The 20,891-nt window shown below is 37.9% G+C and overlaps 2 protein-coding genes across 2 annotated transcripts in view; one reads left to right on the top strand and one right to left on the bottom strand.

Moving 5' to 3' along the window:
* LOC139139961 (aladin-like) overlaps positions 1–20,891 on the bottom strand; it is a 236,579-nt gene that overhangs the window by 72,886 nt on the left and 142,802 nt on the right. The window lies entirely within an intron of this gene.
* LOC139139958 (metal cation symporter ZIP14-like) overlaps positions 1–20,891 on the top strand; it is a 40,508-nt gene that overhangs the window by 10,340 nt on the left and 9,277 nt on the right. Inside the window, exons 3-5 of the mRNA XM_070708926.1 lie at positions 938–1,107; positions 7,971–8,087; positions 8,676–8,939. Of these exons, the coding sequence (XP_070565027.1) occupies positions 938–1,107; positions 7,971–8,087; positions 8,676–8,939 (551 nt within the window). The remainder of the gene's footprint in view (positions 1–937; positions 1,108–7,970; positions 8,088–8,675; positions 8,940–20,891) is intronic.

Below are 20,891 nucleotides of genomic sequence, written 5' to 3' on the forward strand. Positions count from 1 at the left end.
AATTTAGATCAGTGCCCCTGCCCCTGCAGAAATGTCTATCCATAATTTCGGACAAGTGTTTAAAGACTCATGATGATGATGAATTACACACTGCAAATGATATATTTTGCCAGCAGACAATACAGACGTTTGTGGCTTGTTGAAAAATTTACTTTAATTAAACATTTACAGTAAAAATATCAGAGTCACCGTGGTGACGATTTTTCGGTACTGTAGTTTGGTGGAGACAAACCAACATATGTAAAAAAAATATTTTTATAAATGCCCTCTGCCCTTCATAAGCATCTGTCCTTCAATTGCTAATTGTCTTGTATCTGTCATATGTTCATTTATTAATCATTAATATCAATACCATGTCTTCAGCACATAAATGGGGGAAAGTTTGGCCAAACACTAGACATCGCTGGTTGTTAAAATTACCATGACATTTTGACCCATGTAACCATTATTTCCCGAACACCGCATGATTTCAGGCTCATGAATATTCTCCATTGATAATTATGCAAATCATTTGATTTATATACATTGTACACAGACATTGACCCATCGATACACCTACAATATAAACATATCCATTTATATTGTTGTGGAAATGAAGGTTTAATAACAAAGCTATCTGATAGCAAATAGTGGACGACAAAATCAAAAATGATCCTTGAAGGAGATCCAGTGGTTAGATGTACCATTAACCCATATCAAGTTCATGTCGCTATCAGGTCAAGTTTGTTACAACCAGTAAGCATGATAAGGCAGAACAGAAACATGAGATTTGCAGGATGAAAAGAAAGCTTTGTGTAAATTGTTAATGTACTCCCTGACATAAAGCCAGGGGCTGCATCCCTGATTAATGTAGTGAGCATAATCTACTGATAATATATCAAATTAAATAGTCCTGATATTGAAATTTGAGATTAACACCCTCTTATATTTTTTTCAGTTTGGGGTTACAGTTTTCTGTGTGTGACAATCATCAACCTGTGTTCACTGATTGGTGTTATAGTGGTACCATTCATGAACAAAAAGTATTACCAATACTTGTTGATGTTCCTGATCTGTCTGGCCGTGGGAACTCTATCAGGCAGTGCGTTACTGCATCTCATTCCGGAGGTGAGTTTCCAACAATGCAAATAAATAAATTCACTTTTCACAGCAAGGTATTGAATTGTATTATCCTTTTAGAAAACTAAACACACACACATAGAGGAACCACTCTCTCAAGACAGCTGTCTGATAATACCGGATTTTTCTGAGAGTACGCCCACTCGAAAAACCGCCCATGGGCGGTTATTTGGGGGGTGGGCCGTTATTAAGAATTTTAAATTTCATCTCAACCTTTGTCTACGGCATTTCAACTTGACTCCCCTTGAAAAAAATTACCTACGCAGAGGTCAAAAAGTTTTATATAGCGTACAAAATAAAATAAGTTACACTTCTAAGGTAATTACTTCGGCGATATATGTCCGTATCCCCCTATTTATGCTACTAAAATGCAGGTGGAATGATCCAGAAGAACGCAAAGTCAACGTTAGAGTTTGCCACACAATGCCGACAATGATTGACAGATGAAGCAGGAGCCAGGAATTTTCCATTCTGCACGATGGGGATCATGAAATAAATAAAATGACTATCATAAAAATAACTCTGTTTCATTATTTTTTTATTTAATGTACATCATTATTTTTCAGGTTTTTTTCGCTTTGATACAAAAATCTGATGATTTTCTTCGCGTAAATTTGTTGCATTCACAAACGTAACAGTAGTAGTAATCCCTAGTAGAAATGGTATGATCCACAATTGTTTACGATTATTGACCTCTTTGCGTGCAACGAATGTGAAACACTGTATCTACTTTCACAAGTTCGACTACTTTGATTAACTTGTCACACTTACAAACTAGGTTAGCCCTGCGTACGATGCTGTATGTTCCGCTACTGAGCGGGGCTATATATTAGCTGTAGCGGAACACACAGCATCGTACGCAGGGCTAAAACTAGGTCAACCTCAGAACACGTGCACACGTCAAAATCTGATCGATGATTTTCTTCGCTTAAATTTGAATGCGTTCGACAAACCATGGAGGCATATATAAAAAAAAATGTCTATATAAAAATTTAAAAAGGTTTTTCCTTTTTTGTTATTGGCAAGTAAAATCTAGCGTAAAACTGTTGGTCGAGGATCCCTGCAGTACGTCACTACAGTGACGTAGGCGGTGACCTCTCAACTTCTGAACACGAACCAAGAGATTACGGCCAGCATCCGCGCGCCACGAATAATCATAGATCCTGGGACTGAACTTTCCCCCACCCCAAGTAAAAGTTTGGTTTCAGTTTTGTGAGACTGGGAATGTCTATAAGACGAACGATGGTCATCGATATCACACGAAGAATCTCTCAGTTTGTGTTTAGAAGTTGAGAGGTCACCGCTACGTCACTGTAGTGACGTACTGCAGGGATCCTCGACCAACAGTTTTACGCTAGCAAAATGGCGGTCTCCGTGTAGTCATGTCGGGCAAACTTAGAAAAAAGGCGATATTTCAGTGAATTTTGAGCGGACTTCTGGTCTGGTTAGTCCCTAATAACCAAGCTGTCGATGAGTGTTGGCAATTTGTAATTTGGATGGAAAATATTTCGAAATATCGTCGAGCAAACTTCCGCAAAGGGTGCTTGCGGCGGAACATGGACGCTAGTCTATGGAATATCCCATAGCTGTGGTGGCGGGGTTAAAATCGTAAAAGTCAAAACCAGCCCGTAAAAGGCATGAATCCCGTCTGAAAACACCACAGCTATGGACCCACAGCTAAATGGGACCTTGTGTTGTCACGGTTGTGCGTTGATTATCCATGCGTTATTTTTACCTGACTCGTAATTTATTTTTCCATGTGTGATTTTATTTTCCAAAGAGATGTGTACAATTGTATTGCAATTTGTGTTGATATACAAATAAAAGAAATCTTGATCGTATCTTGGGTTCAGTTTAGTTTTATGCGTGCGTGAATGAGTGCATGAGTGTCAGTTTATGTTATTGTATGATGCATCAGAAAATTGCAACATTGTGTCCTTTTTGTTGAAGATGGATCTGTTAGAATTTGTAGCGCACAATGACGAAAAAGAAAACAAAACTCGAGAAAAAAATGAGTGGATGTTTTGCAGCGTTCTACCGTCATTTATTTTTGGTTTTGTGATCAACAGTGATAAAATAACTCCTTTATTTTTTAGTTAATTGGCGGTAAATTTTTACCGAATTACGGCCCTGGGCCGTTATTTAGCTACAGGTGTGAAGCAGACAATGTAGCCATTTTCTGTTTAACGGCCCTGGGCGTACTCTCAGAAAAATCTGATAGGACATCTCTCAAAGAATGGTTTACAGATACATACAAACTAAAAGGTACTGTATATTGTCCATGTAAGTTTACTTCATAGGTCCGAAAAGGAATAACTCTATTTTCATGATTTTTAGTCTCAGCGGACAAAGTCCAGGAGACTTATGTTTTGGGTTCCATCTGTCCGTCCTTGCAGATATTGCGTGAGTCAATTCCTTTCAAACTTGGTACAAGGATAATACACTATGGCATGCATATGTACACATCCATTATTTTATGTGTGGCATGCATAATTAGTGCTAATTTGCATAATTAATGTTAATTTGCATAATTTGTGATGTTTGAAAAAGAGTTCCCTGTCCAGAGAGACCACCAAAGTTGATGAAACTTTGTGTACAGATGTTGGTCACACTGATCTCTAATAGAACACACTGACCCATGTCAGTATTGTGTCAATTAATGTCTAATTTGTATATTTAATGAATTTTCATAATTTCGGTAATATGACAAGAAATACTGACTCAAATTTGATAAAACTTGATACAAGTGTTCATATACCAATGCTGTAACTGTGTGCAAAGAGATTTAGCAAGATCATGACATTAATTGCTAAATTAATTTGCATACTTTGTACGGATAATTAATACAAGGTCCCATAACAGTGTACAAAGATATTTAGCAGTATCAGATTAATTAGTTGTAAATTTGCATATTTTATGAACTTTCCTTAATTCGTGTTGTATGTCCTGAAATACTGCAAGAAATTTAATGAAACTTTGTACAGATCTTGATCTCTCAGTACTGTAATAGTGTGTGAAGACATTAAGCAGTATCATGTCAATTAATTGCTAATTTGCATATTGGATGAAATTTCATAATTAGTGTGATATGTCGAGCAATGCTGCAGCAAATTTGATGAAACTTGTACAGATGTTGTTGTCATAGTGTTGTAATAGCAGGCAAAGACATATAGCAGTATCAGGTCAATAAATTGCTGATTTGCACATTTAATAAATTTTCGTAATTAGGCTGATATTTCAAGAAATACTTCATCAAATTTCATGAAACTTGGTACAGATGTTGAGCTAACAAAGATGATCGTAATGATCAATGTTAATTGATTGCTAATTAGCATATTTAATGAACTTTCTTAAGTAGTTTGATATGTCAAGAAATGCTGCATCAAGTTTTATGAGGGTTCTGATTTTTTGTCAAGAGCCATTACTTCAGACATGCCTGGACCAGTTTCTTGCAGATTAGTTGGATTTTGACTTTTCAAGAGCCAGTGCATGACATACCTAATTCTGTTTAACTTGGTAAAAGGACATTACCCTATGCCATTCATGCTAATGTCTACTTGTTTACAATCCAACCAATAGGGCATCAGTCACAGACAGGTCTTTGGCACTCTCATTTCTTTCATGCGCATCATATCGACTTCAATTTATATGTAGTTACCTCCACGGACAATTTCCCAAGTGGGGACTATGTCATTGTCAATGATATTGTCAATGACTTGTTGTTCTATTAAACAATGAATTTTCTACGTCTTCCTCCCTAAATTTTGTCAAACTACAAAGTATCACTATTAGCCCTACAAACACAGTGTGTTGTGTGCAATATACAATATTCTTATGTTCAAATTTGTATTCTGGTCTGGACTGAAATTTAGTCATTGACAAGATCTATGGACAGCACACCACAGGGAAGCCAGGGAAAGACAAACAAACAAGTATGCAAACCAAAAAAAACCAAACAAACAAACAATAAAAAAAAATAAACAAACATACAAACAAGCATACAAATATATAAATAAACAATAAACAAAACACAGACAAGTAGAAGCAAATAAATAAATAAACAAACAAACATACAAAATCATAGAACATTGAATAAAATAACAAACAAACAAATAACGAACAAATATATACACACACACAGTGACACACAGAGACAGTGGCATATTGAAAAAATATTGAAAACAGATTGAAATGATTGACTGAACAGCTCATGCAACAATCAACATGCGACGGCAGTACCACTCCTCCCTATACTTCCCCAATACAAGGGATGTGACTCAATGGCCGCTCACGCCAAGACATGGCCGGTGATATAATTTTTCCAACCGCACATAAAACGACCGTCTTACTGCAAATGAGCAAAAATCCATTGGGAAGGACATGAATTGGGCTCTTATGTTTAACATGTAAAATGAATGTGCGATCAAAACGAAAGCAATTTTCCGGCAATTTCTAAAGTCGTGCTGATACCATTTCTACCGGTTTCTGCTGTTCTGCATGAGGAATTTAAAACGCCCAGGTCGCTGTGTTGTCCGTTGAGCTACTCCAGTCCTTTGAAATCGTATATTGGCCAATCACGTAACCTTATTGTGCCAAATGAGTCAATCGACTCTGCCAATACAGGTTACGTAATTGGCCCATTTACGATTTCAAAGGACTGGAGTGGCTCAACGGACAGCAAAGCGACCCGGGCGTTTTAAATTCCTCATGCAAAACAGCAGAAATGGGAAGAAATGGTATCGGCACAACTTCAGTGAGTGGCCATTAAGTCACTTCCCTTTGAAGAAAGTCTACAGTACTTTACAGACAGGATAAAAATACAGGAAAACAACCCTTTCACTACTATGGTTTGTCCCCTAAACCCATTCCATGGTGATTATTGATCTGTTAACAGGAAACTGGGGGTGAACAGGGTTAAGGACATTTTTATCATTTCAGTGAGTGTCTTTACCAGGCATGGCTCAAATACAGGCACTCCAATTTAAGTAACAGTACTTTACAAATTGACCAAAATCCCAGTAAAGTATCAAGTTGAATGCTCAAAAAGGAAGGCAAGATTTTCATTCTGAACCCCAATATTTTATTCATTCTTAATCATTATGGCTTGATGCTTCTTCTTTTTCCAAGAAGACGAGACCAAGAAAGAAATTTCAACAGGAATATTTCTGTCGGCCTATCGCTAAAAACAAAATACAGAAACGCCCAAATACCAGGTATTTCTTTCTTCTAAGCAGTAGAGTTTGATTTATTGCCTTCTTGAGGGGGGTTTCATGATAATTGATGAAAGCAAAATAGAGAGATAAGCTTGATATAACGTATCCCTACCAAACATTAATACATGTAGCTGTTCAGCTGCATGGTCTGATCAGTGATGTCTAGTCTGATCACTTCTGTACATTTGACTTAGTAGTTGTTCTGAACTAGGAATCTACTGCTATAAGTCTTGTGACTACTATACATGTATGTCCAGTCAAAACAGGCAGTATATTGGTCTTGTGAAGTGACATGGTCATGGTCGTGAAAGAAAAAAAAACACTTTTTGTATTGCAGTTGCAGGTTTTATTCGACATTTATACGCCCAAGAAAAATAATTGTATATGCTCACCATTGTTTGGGATATTTTACCAAAGATAGAGTTTGATCGGTTATTGAACCAAAGGTGGATTTTGGTGTAAACAACTTCCTGTGACAGTTCAATTATTTCTAGTAATTGTTTTTCCTTGACATGTCCAATATGCTTCTATAAGGGGTGGAATGGTCATCTTTGATAAGAAATGTTGTTCTGAAAAAAAGTGTATTGCTTAAGTGCAACTCTTGGCTTCATTTCAAACCATTGTTTCATTGCCCTAACCACTTGCCAACTGTTCAGTAAGACCCCTTCATGTATATTATGTGAACTACGAGGCAGTACACATGTGGGTGTAGCGTGATATCAGTCTATTATGCATGGTGTCAGTGCATTGACGTAATTACAAATACAAGGCAGACTATCAGACACCCATTGTGACAACTTGCCAGGTTGTTGCTTTGACTTGTGTCATACTTGTAGATGCAGTACGTGTGACATAATCCGGCCTTAAAGATCCCAGCAAATACGCAGACATTGATTTATGGAAACCTGTTGACAGTTGCTATTTTGGAAACCGATATGTACAGCAGTGTTTTGACCATTTCTAGCAGAAAGGCACACAATAAAGTGAAAGATAGGACAAACTTCAACATATCAAATCCTGTATTGGTCAATTTTCCATGGCCTTCATACTTTGTGATCAGTTGTCCAATGTGATTGTCAAATTACTATCAGATTTACCTTACACATGTCTGATTTGCTAAGATTTCTTAGGAGATGAAATTTTCTTTAGCTTCTTTCACTGATATACAACATACTCATCATTTTCTAATTTTTGTGTGTGTATCAAGAAAGCAATGGCAGAGCCATTGCAGATGTCTTTCTGTTTGATAATTAATGAACTACATGTTCATGTATGCAGCATACATGTAGCCACGTTAGGACCTTGATGGTTTGTTTACATTATATGGCAATACAAATGTATTGTAATTACAATATAGCATTGCAAGATACTCAACCGCCCGCTGTAACTTGCTTCACAGATATTACTTGGCGTTCATCAACTAACATAAATGTCAAACAATTGTGCAGTGTGCCTGACCAATCAGTGTTCTTCTAGAACTAATATAGATTTGCTCATACAATAAGCCAGAGTGATTGAAAGGGTGGACCTGAAAATTTTGTTCTGTCACTTCTATCATTCGTACACATGGGAACGTGAGCATGTAACTTGTTTGCAATAGATTAAATTAGTATTTATGGTGTTTGGCTTTTTCTTCAGGCCCATGGCATACAGCCTGACATGGAATATCTTCTGAAGAGTCTGACAGTAATCGGTGGGATATACCTCTTTTTCCTGACTGAAAAACTCATGAAGATTTATGTAGTGAGGAAAAAGGTAAGTTACCTAGAGTGTAATTTTTCATGTAAGTCCACGAGGAGCTTGTCAGCTGTCATGTGTCAGAACTTTCAAACAAATTCTGTGCTCTATCAAAGTTCTTTTTTAGCTGATATTTGGTAATGTATCTATACCAAAGAGAGCTTATATGCTAAGTCAGCGGCGTCTGTATATATGTATATATGTATGCATGTCATTGATGCTACGTTTCCCTTTATTTAACCATAAAGGGTTACACTTTGCAGAGGAGTTAGGTTCATGTTGATATGGATTAATAATTGTCGGAAGATTGGGAAGTTTTCTGTGATCATGTGAGAGCGAGTACAGCCATGAAACGCAGCCACCCAAAACGTTCACAATCATGTATTGGTATTACAGTTATCAGAATGCATGTTCATCTGCACACAAACAGTCAGTAAATGGCAAACAGAACATGAGACTGTCAGTCTATACACAAAATGCACCAGTGCATGTACTGACATTCTGATGGTAAAACCAAGAGTTGACGCAAGGTTTTGCTGAAGACAGTGAGGTGGCTCACCATATTTTACTCACAAAGTGTTGCCATTCATCTGTCATTCAATACAGAGGCTGGCGTCAGAGCGGCAAAACATCGATGGTGAGGAACCATCCAATGTCATACCTATTTGTTCAGTATCGGCAATAAATCGTCACTCTGAGAACAGAATCCTGGAGCCCGTGGAGAAGGCTGCCGCAGATTTCGCTGCCCATGGACAGCACTACCGTACTTGTGAAACATCAGAGACAGCAAGCCAGACTTCAGAAAGTGACCTCAGTAAAGTGCTAGTTATCAGTGAAAATGGAACTAAAGAAGAAGGGAGCTCCAAAGAGGTGAGAGGACCAATTTGTATTTGTGACCTAATATCTCAGCCTACCAGGGGGAAATGGATAGCGAGGAACAATCAAATTTGTATTTGTGATCTAGTATCTCAGTCTAGCAGGGGGAAATGAAGCACTCAATACCATAGACTGTCATTGAGTTCCCTCCAACACAAGATGAAAAGTGCATGCATTCAAACGTAAAGAATAAAGTAACCCCTGTGTCAGTTTCTGTTCAGTGCCGTGAGTGTTGTATCACTACCATAATTCATAATTAAATCTAATATTACTGTACATCCATCATCCATCCATCCATGTAGGCATTCTTGGCTCTTTGTCTGTAACACACCGATGACAAAGATCAGTTTGCTTCCAGCTTACCACAAGGGCAACACTCAATGCCTTGAGTGCTGCAGTATATCACTTTATTTGATTTGATCCAGTATGACTGACTGACTGACTGTCTATTCAGTGTTATGAGTATATCATGACTATAATTTGTAATTAAATCTTAAGAGTACATGTACATCCATCCATGTAGGCAACACTCAATGAGTGGAGTACTTCAGTTTGTAAGTTGTTTTGTGATTTCTCTAGCTTGACACAAGAGCAACACTTGATGGTTTGAGTTCTGCAGTATGTCAGTTTGTTAGCTCCGCTGTCAGCGACGCGGAGCTTATCAAATAGGTTGATTATCCGTCATCGTCCGTCGTCTGTCATCGTCCGGCGTCCGGCGTCGTCGTCAACAATTGCCTTCTCCTCTGAAACCACAAGTCCAATTGCTTTGAAATTTTATATGCAGTTCACTTGGGGTGACCTCACTTCAGTTTGTTCAAATCATGGTGAAATTTGCATATTTGTATTTTTGGGGCATTTTTTGGTGTTTTTGGTAAAAAAATCTACTCTGAAACCGCTCGTCCGATTCCTTTGAAATTTGATATGCAGTTTGCTTAGGGTGACTTAAAGCCCCAACTCCCGTATAAAAGCGCGAGAACCTACGAGAGTGGTCATAATGGTGGGATATTCAAACGTACTCGGTACGTCTGGACGCCGTCCATAAAAACCGTTAATTTTAGAAATCTACCGATTAATTTTTTCTTGGAAATTGAGGGATATGTGTATAAGTATTTGGAGCACAATATACTTGGTTTCTGACGAAATTAAATTTGAAATGACGTCTGGAACCAGGAAAAGGATAAAATATTTGCCGGTAGTATCGCCGGTATAACGTTCGATGTTCAGTTTGAATCTGCATGATTGACATGACATGCAAATTGCAAATGAGTCATTAGCGATACGTTGTTTACTTGTTACGTACGTAGCGTTGATTGTTCAACGCGTGGAAAAAACACCAAATATTCGGAGCGTACCGAAAGATACAAACGCACACACACTGTGTATAATAAATACATGCAAACACATTTGATTAGGTAGTTCTCTTTTTGGAAAATTTGTTGTTCCTGAAAGGACCGTTTTCATTTATGTTGGCCTACCTGAGCCGTACATTTTACAGACAGGAAGGCCTATACTGTCATTTATGCCCGACATAAAGTACGTCTGGTATGTTCGGGTCGAGACCACGGACAAGTACCAGCACAATTCTGGCCTGATCTCTCACTTTGTCTACACTGTCTGTATATCTTCTGTCTTCTTTTCAAATTTCAAGTTTTACCCTCGAGTCAACGTACTGTTGAAAGCGCAATCATCGCAATGCGATATGCGTAACTATCGCTTACGCTAGCTGTTTCCAAAAGTGATATACATTTCTTTCCCGATCTAAAGTCGTGCATGCCTATGTAACACAAAACAAGTAGCCTCCGGAATCCAATGTGCTGACAAAACCGGGATTTTTTTTTGACGCCTGCTATCGCCTTCGGCATATTCGGTCGTCACTGCTGGGTCACTTATGCTGATCAGACGTCGAGTTGACAAACGTCGCGCCGGCGGCAGCTGAGGTCACGGTACCAGTCAGTCCCATAAGTTGCACTCAAATGTCCATGCTCGATCCCCATCACAGCTAGCTCCAATTCATTCCTGGCAAAGAAATTCCCGAAGCTACCTCTAGTGCTCATCAGTGACCGCTATCTTCAAAAGCCAGTTGACATAGTGTGATTAGTAGTCTGACTCTGACTACCACGCGTTTGTAATGAACTAGTATCGCGACTGCGTGGAGAGTGTAGAAGTGCAAGTGCACTCGATTTTGGCGGGATCGTTCAAAGTAGCGAAATACTAGAACTCACCATTTTATAAGGAGGGATGAATATTGAAATGAATACTCCGAGAGATCATGCGATCACTTTATTCTGATTTTATTTTAGGTGATTAAATATTAACAGGTTTGATTTCTAAAATAAGATTTTTCAGAAGCTTTTTGAAATAATCACAAGACAACAAATCGACACCACATTTCATTTCGGTCACCATAAAACTTGTAATCGAAGCCGGGGAATAGTCGTCGGTACCCTCCCATCCGCAACAGCGCCGAGTTCATGAGACAACGAAATTTTGAAAAGGAAACTACAACTACCATCCAAGAACTGTGGAAAACTACGTTTTATAATGGAGACACAGCCCTGCCTCGCTAAACTAAGGTCGAATAAGGAAAGGATTGTAAGACAAAAGCTCTACAAAATTTGGTAGACGACTCGGCCGTTGAGCATTGTGGTAAATGTCCAACGTCGTCCATTGAAATAACCACACTCGATAAATTTGGACATCTAGTAGGCGAATTTGCTGTTCTTTCAGAACTGTTTTGATTTTTTCCCGTTCTTTCCTGAAATGCGGCATTTCTAGGACGGCGTTTGGACAAAATGGTGCTTCATTTATATCAAGGCAAATACGACTCTGCAATCAAGACTCCCTGCAAGAGTGATGTACACTATGACTGACTGAGCCGAGGAAAACTCCGATAATAGATCCCGTGGCAGAAAAACTGCTCGTTGGATTTCTGCGTCGTTTACCCGTATACAAAGATGCGGATAGCTATTGCCACTGCCATGATATACATTATGTTGAATCATTCAAAAACGCGCAGAATACAATGACAAACGCTTCGTTTTCAGACGAGAAACATATAAATACCATGACGCATGAGATCTAAGGAGTGTTGATCGATCGCCTGGCAACGTCATCACGGTTTGTACAAATCCGAGGCGACAACCTCTGCTCCAGTAAGACTTCGAAAAAGTCTATGTTCAAGACAAACCTATGGGGAAAATGAGTGGATGTATCGTATGGAAAGTAAACCGTAAAATTGGGTGAAAATAGTATACGTACAGTCACCGTGCAGTCAATGTTTACATTATGTGGCGTGCACGTTCTATTTTTGGAGGTGTTCAACCAGCTGTTTTAATTTGCTACTTTTTGTTCACAAAGATACCATATTAGTTATGTTTTGCTCCGCCCCATTTTTATCGATTTTTCTCGGTAGGGCCCTACCGAGAGTTACCGGTTTAAACCAGATTTTTTGGACACCGTGGTGCGAAGCACCAAAGGTGTCCTATGTCGCCACAATGTCTGTGTGTGTGTCCGTCTGTCCGTCCGTCCGTCCGTCCGTCCGTCTGTCCGTCTGTCCGTCTGTCCGTCCGTCCGTAGACAGATTTTGTTCCACTCATAACTTAAGAACCCTTAGGTCCAATGTCATGCAATTTGGTATTTGGTATTATCATGATGAGACTTAGATCTGATTAGATTTTGGTGGGTGTGGCTTATTAATTAATTGCTCATTTGCATATTTTATGACTTTTTTCGTTCACGCAGATATCTCAGAGACGCCTGGAGCGATTTCGTTCAAACTTGGTAAAAGGATAGTACTCTACCTCATACAGATGCACATTGATTTGTTTCACAATGTGATCAAATTTGGCCGTGTTAGAGGACTTTTTAGTTTTCACCTCCATAGACTCCCCTGTATAAGGCAATCCATAGACTCCCATGTATAAGGCAATCCATAGACTCCCATGTATAAGGCAATCCATAGACTCCCATGTATAAGGCAATCCATAGACTCCCATGTTTAAGGCAGTCCATAGACTCCCATGTATAAGGCAGTCCATAGACTCCCATGTATAAGGAAGTCCATAGACTCCCATGTATAAGGCAATCCATAGACTCCATGTATAAGGCAATCCATAGACTCCCATGTATAAGGCAGTCCATAGACTCCCATGTATAAGGAAGTCCATAGACTCCCATGTATAAGGCAGTCCATAGACTCCCATGTATAAGGCAGTCCATAGACTCCCATGTATAAGGCAGTCCATAGACTCCCATGTATAAGGCAGTCCATAGACTCCCATGTATAAGGCAGTACATAGACTCCCATGTATAACGCCAAGAAAAATAAAAATTTAGTTTCTCATCGTATTCATATTGCAAAAAGGATGCAGTGACACAGTTTTTAGTCCCCACAGATAAAGTCCAGGGGGCTCATAGATTGGGTCATGTCAGTCCGTCAGTCCATCCATGTGAGTCCATCCGTTCACGCAGATATCTCAGACGCTTTGACAAAATGTCACGTGACCTTTGACCTCAAATAGACATATTTGTCCATAACTCGGTAACCACAAGTGCTAAACCTTTCATATATGGTATGATGGGACACCCTATGATGCCACATATTGTTCCTCATTAATTATGTGCATATCTAATTTTGAGCGAGCCAATAGAGCCAGAGGTCTGATTTTTGGTATGAACGGATAACTTAGCAATACAATTTTTTTGACAAAATGTCATGTGACCTTGGTGACCTTTGACCTCAAATATACATATTTGTCCATAACTCAGTAATCACTAATGTGACACCCTTCATATTTGGTATGATGGGACACCTTATGACGCCACATATTGTTCCTCATTAATTATGTGCATATCTAATTTTGAGCGAGCCAATAGAGCCAGAGGTCTGATTTTTGGTATGAACGGATAACTTAGCAATTCTATTTTTTTGACAAAATGTCACGTGACCTCAATTACCTTTGACCTCAAATATACATATCTCAGTAACCACAAATGCTACACTCTTCATATTTGGTATGATGGGACACCTTATGACGCCACATATTGTACCTCATTAATTATGCACATATCTAATTTTGAGCGAGCCAATAGAGCTAGAGGTCTGATTTTTGGTATATAGGGATAACTTAGCAATACAATTATTCTGACAAAATGTCATGTGACCTTGGTGACCTTTGACCTCAAATATACATATTTGTCCATAACTCGGTAACCACAAGTGCTACACCCTTCATATTTGGTATGATGGGACACCTTATGACGCCACATATTGTACCTCATTAATTATGCACATATCTAATTTTGAGCGAGCCAATAGAGCTAGAGGTCTGACTTTTGGTATATAGGGATAACTTAGCAATACAATTTTTTTGACAAAATGTCACGTGACCTCGGTGACCTTTGACCTCAAATATACATATTTGTCCATAACTCAGTAACCACAAGTGCTACACCCTTCATATTTGGTATGATGGGACACCTTATGACGCCACATATTGTACCTCATTAATTATGCACATATCTAATTTTGAGCGAGCCAATAGAGCTAGAGGTCTGATTTTTGGTATATATGGATAACTTAGCAATACAATTATTTTGACAAAATGTCACGTGACCTTGATGACCTTTGACCTCAAATATACATATTTGTCCATAACTCAGGAACCACAAGTGCTACACCCTTCATATTTGGTATGATGGGACACCTTATGACGCCACATATTGTACCTCATTAATTATGTGCATATCTATTTTGAGCAAGCCAATTAGAGGTAAATGTATGATTTTTAGTTATAGGACATTTTTTGACAAAATGTCATGTGACCTCGATAACCTTTTACGTAAATACACGATTATGTCAATAAATAAGTAACCACAAGTGCTATGTCCTTTATATTTAGTAGGATGGGAGATCTTATGACAACACATGCTTTACCTCGTTAATTATGCCCATATATAATTGTGGGCAAGCCAATAGAGCTAGAGGTCTGAATTTTGGCATATATGGATTAATTAGCAATACAATGGTTTTTTTTTTAGTCCCCACGGACACCGTCCGGGGGACTTATAGGTTTGGTCATGTCCGTGCGTGCGTCCGTGCGTGCGTGCGTGCGTGCGTGTGTGCGTCCGTCCGTGCGTCCGTCCGTTCACGCAGATATCTCAGAGATGCAAAGAGCGATTTCATTCAAACTTGGTACAAGGATTACTTCATATGTCATACAGATGCACGTCGATTTGTTTTGTGATACGATCCAATATGGCCGCCAGGCGGCCATTTTATTACAATTTTTTCATGTAAAGAGCCATAACTCAGACATGTTTCAACCGATTTTATTCAAAGTTGGTACAAGGACATTGACCAATGTCATAGATATGTACATTGATTTTTTTTGTGATACGATCCAATATGGCCGCCAGGCGGCCATTTTATTACGATTTTTTCATGTATAGAGCCATAACTCAGACATGTTTCAACCGATTTTATTCAAAGTTGGTACAAGGACATTGACCAATGTCATAGATATGTACATTGATTTGTTTTGTGATATGATCCAATATGGCCGCCAGGCGGCCATTTTATTACGATTTTTTCATGTATAGAGCCATAACTCAGACATGTTTCAACCGATTTTATTCAAAGTTGGTACAAGGACATTGACCAATGTCATAGATATGTACATCGATTTGTTTTGTGATTCGATCCAATATGGCTGCCAGGCGGCCATATTATTACGATTTTTTTCATGTACAGAGCCATAACTGAGACATGTTTCGACCGATTTTATTCAAAGTTGATACAAGGACATTGACCAATGTCATAGATAGGCACGTTGATATTTTTGGTGATACGATCCAATATGGCCGCCAGGCGGCCATTTTATTACGATTTTTTCATGTAAGGAGCCATAACTCAGGCATATCTCAACCCATTTTATTCAAAATTGATACAAGGACATTGACCCATGTCATACATATGTACATCGATTTGTTTTGTGATACGGTCAAATATGGCTGCCAGGCAGCCATTTTATTACGATGTTTTCATGTACAGAGCCATAATACTCAGACATGCATCAAGCGAATTTATTCAAAGTTTGTACAAGGAGATTGACTAATGTCATACATATGCATGTCAATTTGTTACGTGATACGATCCAATATGGCTGCCGTGCGGCCATTTTATTACGATTTTTTCATATACAGAGCCATAATTCTCAGGTATATCTCAACCGATTTTATTCAAAGTTGGTACAAGGACATTAACCTATGTCATACATATGTAGGTCAATTTGCTTCATGATATGATCCAATATGGCTGCATGGCAGCCATTTTGTTACAATTTTTTCATGTCCTTAGCCAAAACTTGCGCACATCTCAACTGATTTTATTCACGGATTTTATTGAAACATAGTACAAGGACATTGACCTATGTCATACATATGCACATTGATTTGTTTTGTGATACAATCCAATATGGCCGCAGTGGTGCCATTTTTTTTTTCTGAATTTTTCATGTCCGGAACCATAACTCAGACTTGTATCAAGCAAATTTATTCAAAGTTGGTACAAGGACATTGACGTATTTATACATATGTATGTCGATTTGTTTCACGAGATGGTCCAATATGGCCACATGGTAGCAATTTTGTTATGGTTGTTTCATGTCGAGAGCCATAACTCTGGCAAGTCTCAACTGATCTTATTCGAAGTTGGTACATGGACTTTGACTTATATTATACATATACGTGTTAATTTTTTAAACAGTAAGATCAGATATCGCTGCATGGCTGTGATTTTGTTACAATTTTCGAATGTACAGAGCCATAACTCAGACATATTTCCACCAGTATCATTCAAAGTTGGTACAAGGACATTGACCTATTTCATACATATGCTCGTCAATTTGTTTCACGTCATGTAGCAGTAACATGTCAATTATTGAAGTTTCGTAAGTAGGCTGATATGTCAAGAAATACTGCATCAAATTCATGAAATTTTGTACAGATGTTAAGCTCACATTGCTTTAACATTGAAAAAGACATTATTCAGTGTCATTTTCATTAATTGTTATTGCATAACATCTGTCACAATTATTGACTATAATTTTAACAACCATCAAAAATGGTCTTTTTCGATATTGTGACAAAGTGTATGAAACGAGTGGGTTGAATCAAATGTGGATATTAAAAAATTCCAAGGAATTGTTGCTTGATTTAAAAGTCAAGAAAAACAAGTACAGGTCAATCCGAACATTTGACTTTTCCACACTATACACCACAATTCCCCACGATAAACTTAAAACAAGGCTGTCATCTCTTGTTAAACAAGCTTTCCTGCATAAAAATGGCAGTAGAAGGTACCAATACATTATCATCAAACATGGGTCAGGTTATTTTAGTAACAACATGGATGCCCAGCACAAATACACAGATGAAGAAATTATTAACATGCTTAATTTCTTAATCGACAACATATTTGTTAAGTTTGGTGGTATGACCTTTCAACAATCTATCGGCATACCAATGGGTACAAATTGTGCACCACTTCTTGCTGACTTATTTCTCTATTCATATGAAGCAGAGTTCCTACAATCTGTAGGATACAAAGCAGGGTCTAAAAAACTTGCAAGGCGTTTTAACAACACGCACAGATATATTGATGATCTGATTAGTCTAAACAATCCAGACATATCAAATTACTTACATCATATATACCCTGATGAATTGGAAATCAAAGAAACAACTGAGAGTAGGAACTCAGCTTCATATCTTGATCTGTTCCTACAAGTGGGTACTAATGGGCTACACACTAAGCTGTATGACAAAAGGGATGATTTCGATTTTGAAATCATAAATTATCCCCACTTATCAAGTAATATTCCATCTGCACCTGCTTATGGTGTGTATGTGTCTCAACTTCTCAGATATTGTAGGGCTTGTGATTCCTACGCGGATTTTCAAATGAGACACAGCTTATTAGTATCAAAACTAGTGAGACAGGGATATACATCCAAAAGACTCGTGAGGACTTTCAAAAAGTTCTACGGTCGATATGATGACATTGTGGCCAAATATGACACCTCGGTCACTCAAATTATTAGCAACAGCATTCCGGGCTTTGACTTATAACAGTGATTCATATACTGTATCACTTCATACAATATTAGACAATTTTGGGACCAATCCTGACGGGTGTAGCATGCTAGCAGGGTACGCTTACCATTCCGGACACCTGGTACCACCACTAACTATCAGTGGTTCAGGATGGTCCTACTTAAATTTGTAAATCTCAAATGTCCCATGGACCTGGTAATGTATTACCTTGAATGAAAATGATTATTGGACCAGTTTTATGTCATATTTTCTAATTAGAGTGATATAGCTACAAATTAATACAACGTCAAATTTGATGAACCTTGATACAGATGTTGATCTCATAGTGTTGTAAATACTGCATCAAGAAATATGGTAACAGTGATAATCTGTTAAGTGTTAGGATTGTATGCAAAAGTGTTTTACAACATCCTGTTGATTAATTCCTAGTTGACTCATTTTATGAACTTTAGGATGGTTGCCTACATTGGTTTTTAATATGTTTTCATCACCATGGAACTCATTCTTGGCCATTGAGCACCATCTGTATCGCAGTATTTTTATCACAGACCTAATTAATGAAGATGACTCTATCCTCTCTGAGGACATGTAATCATAGTACCCATTAACAAGTGGGGACTGTGTCATCAACGATGACTTGTTTCAAAATGTCACGTGACCTTGATGACCTTTGACCTTGAATATGCATATATATGCATAACTCAGTAACCACAAGTTCTTTACGCTTCAATTTTGATAGGATAGTAGACCTTAAGATGTCACATCTTGTACCTCATTTATTATGCACATATTATGTATTTCTTGGCTGGCCAATACAGCTAGAGGTCTGATCTTTTTTCCCGATTTAGAACCATAACTTAGACATGCCTCTTGTTTCAAAATGGGAACAATGACATCGACCTATGTGTCCATAGATCTGAACATATACACTCCAGTGATACTTCTTAATGACCTCATTTCCCTGCCCCATCAAGACTAATACTCCTATTACAAGTGGGGACTATGTCAATGTCAATGACTTATTACTTCTATACAGAATATTATCTCACATAGTGAGTGTCTGAATATTATTCTGAATTGTATTCCAAAGCACATTCTGAAAGGACTCTTCTGGAATATACAGAATATTATCTCACATAGTGAGTGTCTGAATGTTATTCTGAATTGTATTCCTAAGCACATTCTGAAAGTAACTCTTCTGAAAATTTCACATTCTTTGCCACTGCACCATCTCCTTAATACATACTGATGAACCAGTGTCCACTCAAGTCTCAATTTGATTAAAATGGTGGTGAAATTTGCATATTTGTATTTTTAAGGCAATTTTTGTCATTTTTGGTTTAAAAATCTTTAAAAATCTTCTTCTTCAAAACTACTGGTCAGATAGCTTTTATATTTGGTACATATGTCCCTAGGGATGATCTATTTCAGATTTGTTCAAATTGTGCAGAAATATGCAAATTTGCATTTTTAAGGCAATTTTTGCCATTTTTGGTCAAAAAATGTATTTCTCAAAAAGTACTGGTCTGATAGTTTTGAAATTTGGTATACAGGTTTCTATAGATGAAATAAGTAATATATATTGAATTTCTGATGAAATCTGTAATTTTGTATTTTTGGGGCAATTTTTGCCATTTTTGGTCAAAAAATGTGTATTTCCAAAACTACTCATCTGATAGCTTTGAAATTTAGTATACAGGTTTCTACAGATGAACTAAATGATATTTATGGAAATAATGATGAAATCTGCAATTTTGTAATTTTGGGGCAATTTTTGCCATTTTTGGTCAAAAAATGTGTTTCTCAAAAGTACTGGTCTATCAGCATTGAAATTTGGTATACAGGTTTCTACAGATAAGCTTAGTAATATATATTGAATTTCTGATGAAATCTGTAATTTTGTATTTTTTGGGCAATTTTTGCCATTTTCGGACAAAAAATGTGTATTTCCAAAACTACTTATCTGATAGCTTTGCAATTTGGTATACAGGTTTCCATAGATGAACTAAATGATATTTATTGAAATAATGATGACATCTGCAATTTTGAATTTTAGGGCAATTTTTCTCATTTATAGTCCCCACGGACACCGTCCGGGGGGACTTATAGGTTTGGTCATGTCCGTGCGTGTGTGCGTGCGTGCGTCTGTGCGTGCGTGCGTGCGTCTGTGCGTCCGTCCGTCCGTCCGTTCACGCAGATATCTCAGAGATGCCTGAAGCGATTTCATTCAAACTTGGTACAAGGATTACTTCATATGTCATACAGATGCACGTCGATTTGTTTTGTGATACGATCCAATATGGCTGCCAGGCGGCCATTTCATTACGATTTTTTCATATACAGAGCCATAATTCAGGCATGTTTCAACTGATTTTATTCAAAGTTGGTACAAGGACATTGACCAATGTCATAGATATGCACGTCTATTTGTTTTGTGATACGATCCAATATGGCCGCCGTGCGGCCATTTTGTTACGATTTTTTCATGTACAGAGCCATAACTCAGGCATATCTCAACCGATTTTATTCAAAGTTGGTACAAGGACATTGACCTATGTCATACATATGCACGTCAATTTATTTTGTGATACGATCCAATATGGCCGCCAGGCGGCCATTTTATTACGATTTTTTCATGTACAAAGCCATTACTCAGGCATGTTTCTACAGATTTTATTCAAAGTTGGTACAAGGACATTGACCAATGTCATAGCTATGCACATCAATTTGTTTTGTGATACGATCCAATATGGCCGCCGTGCGGCCATTTTGTTACGATTTTTCATGTACAGAGCCATAACTCAGGCATATCTCAACCAATTTTATTCAAAC

Source organism: Ptychodera flava, chromosome 9, assembly GCF_041260155.1.
Source record: "Ptychodera flava strain L36383 chromosome 9, AS_Pfla_20210202, whole genome shotgun sequence".
NCBI classification, from domain to species: Eukaryota; Metazoa; Hemichordata; class Enteropneusta; family Ptychoderidae; genus Ptychodera; species Ptychodera flava.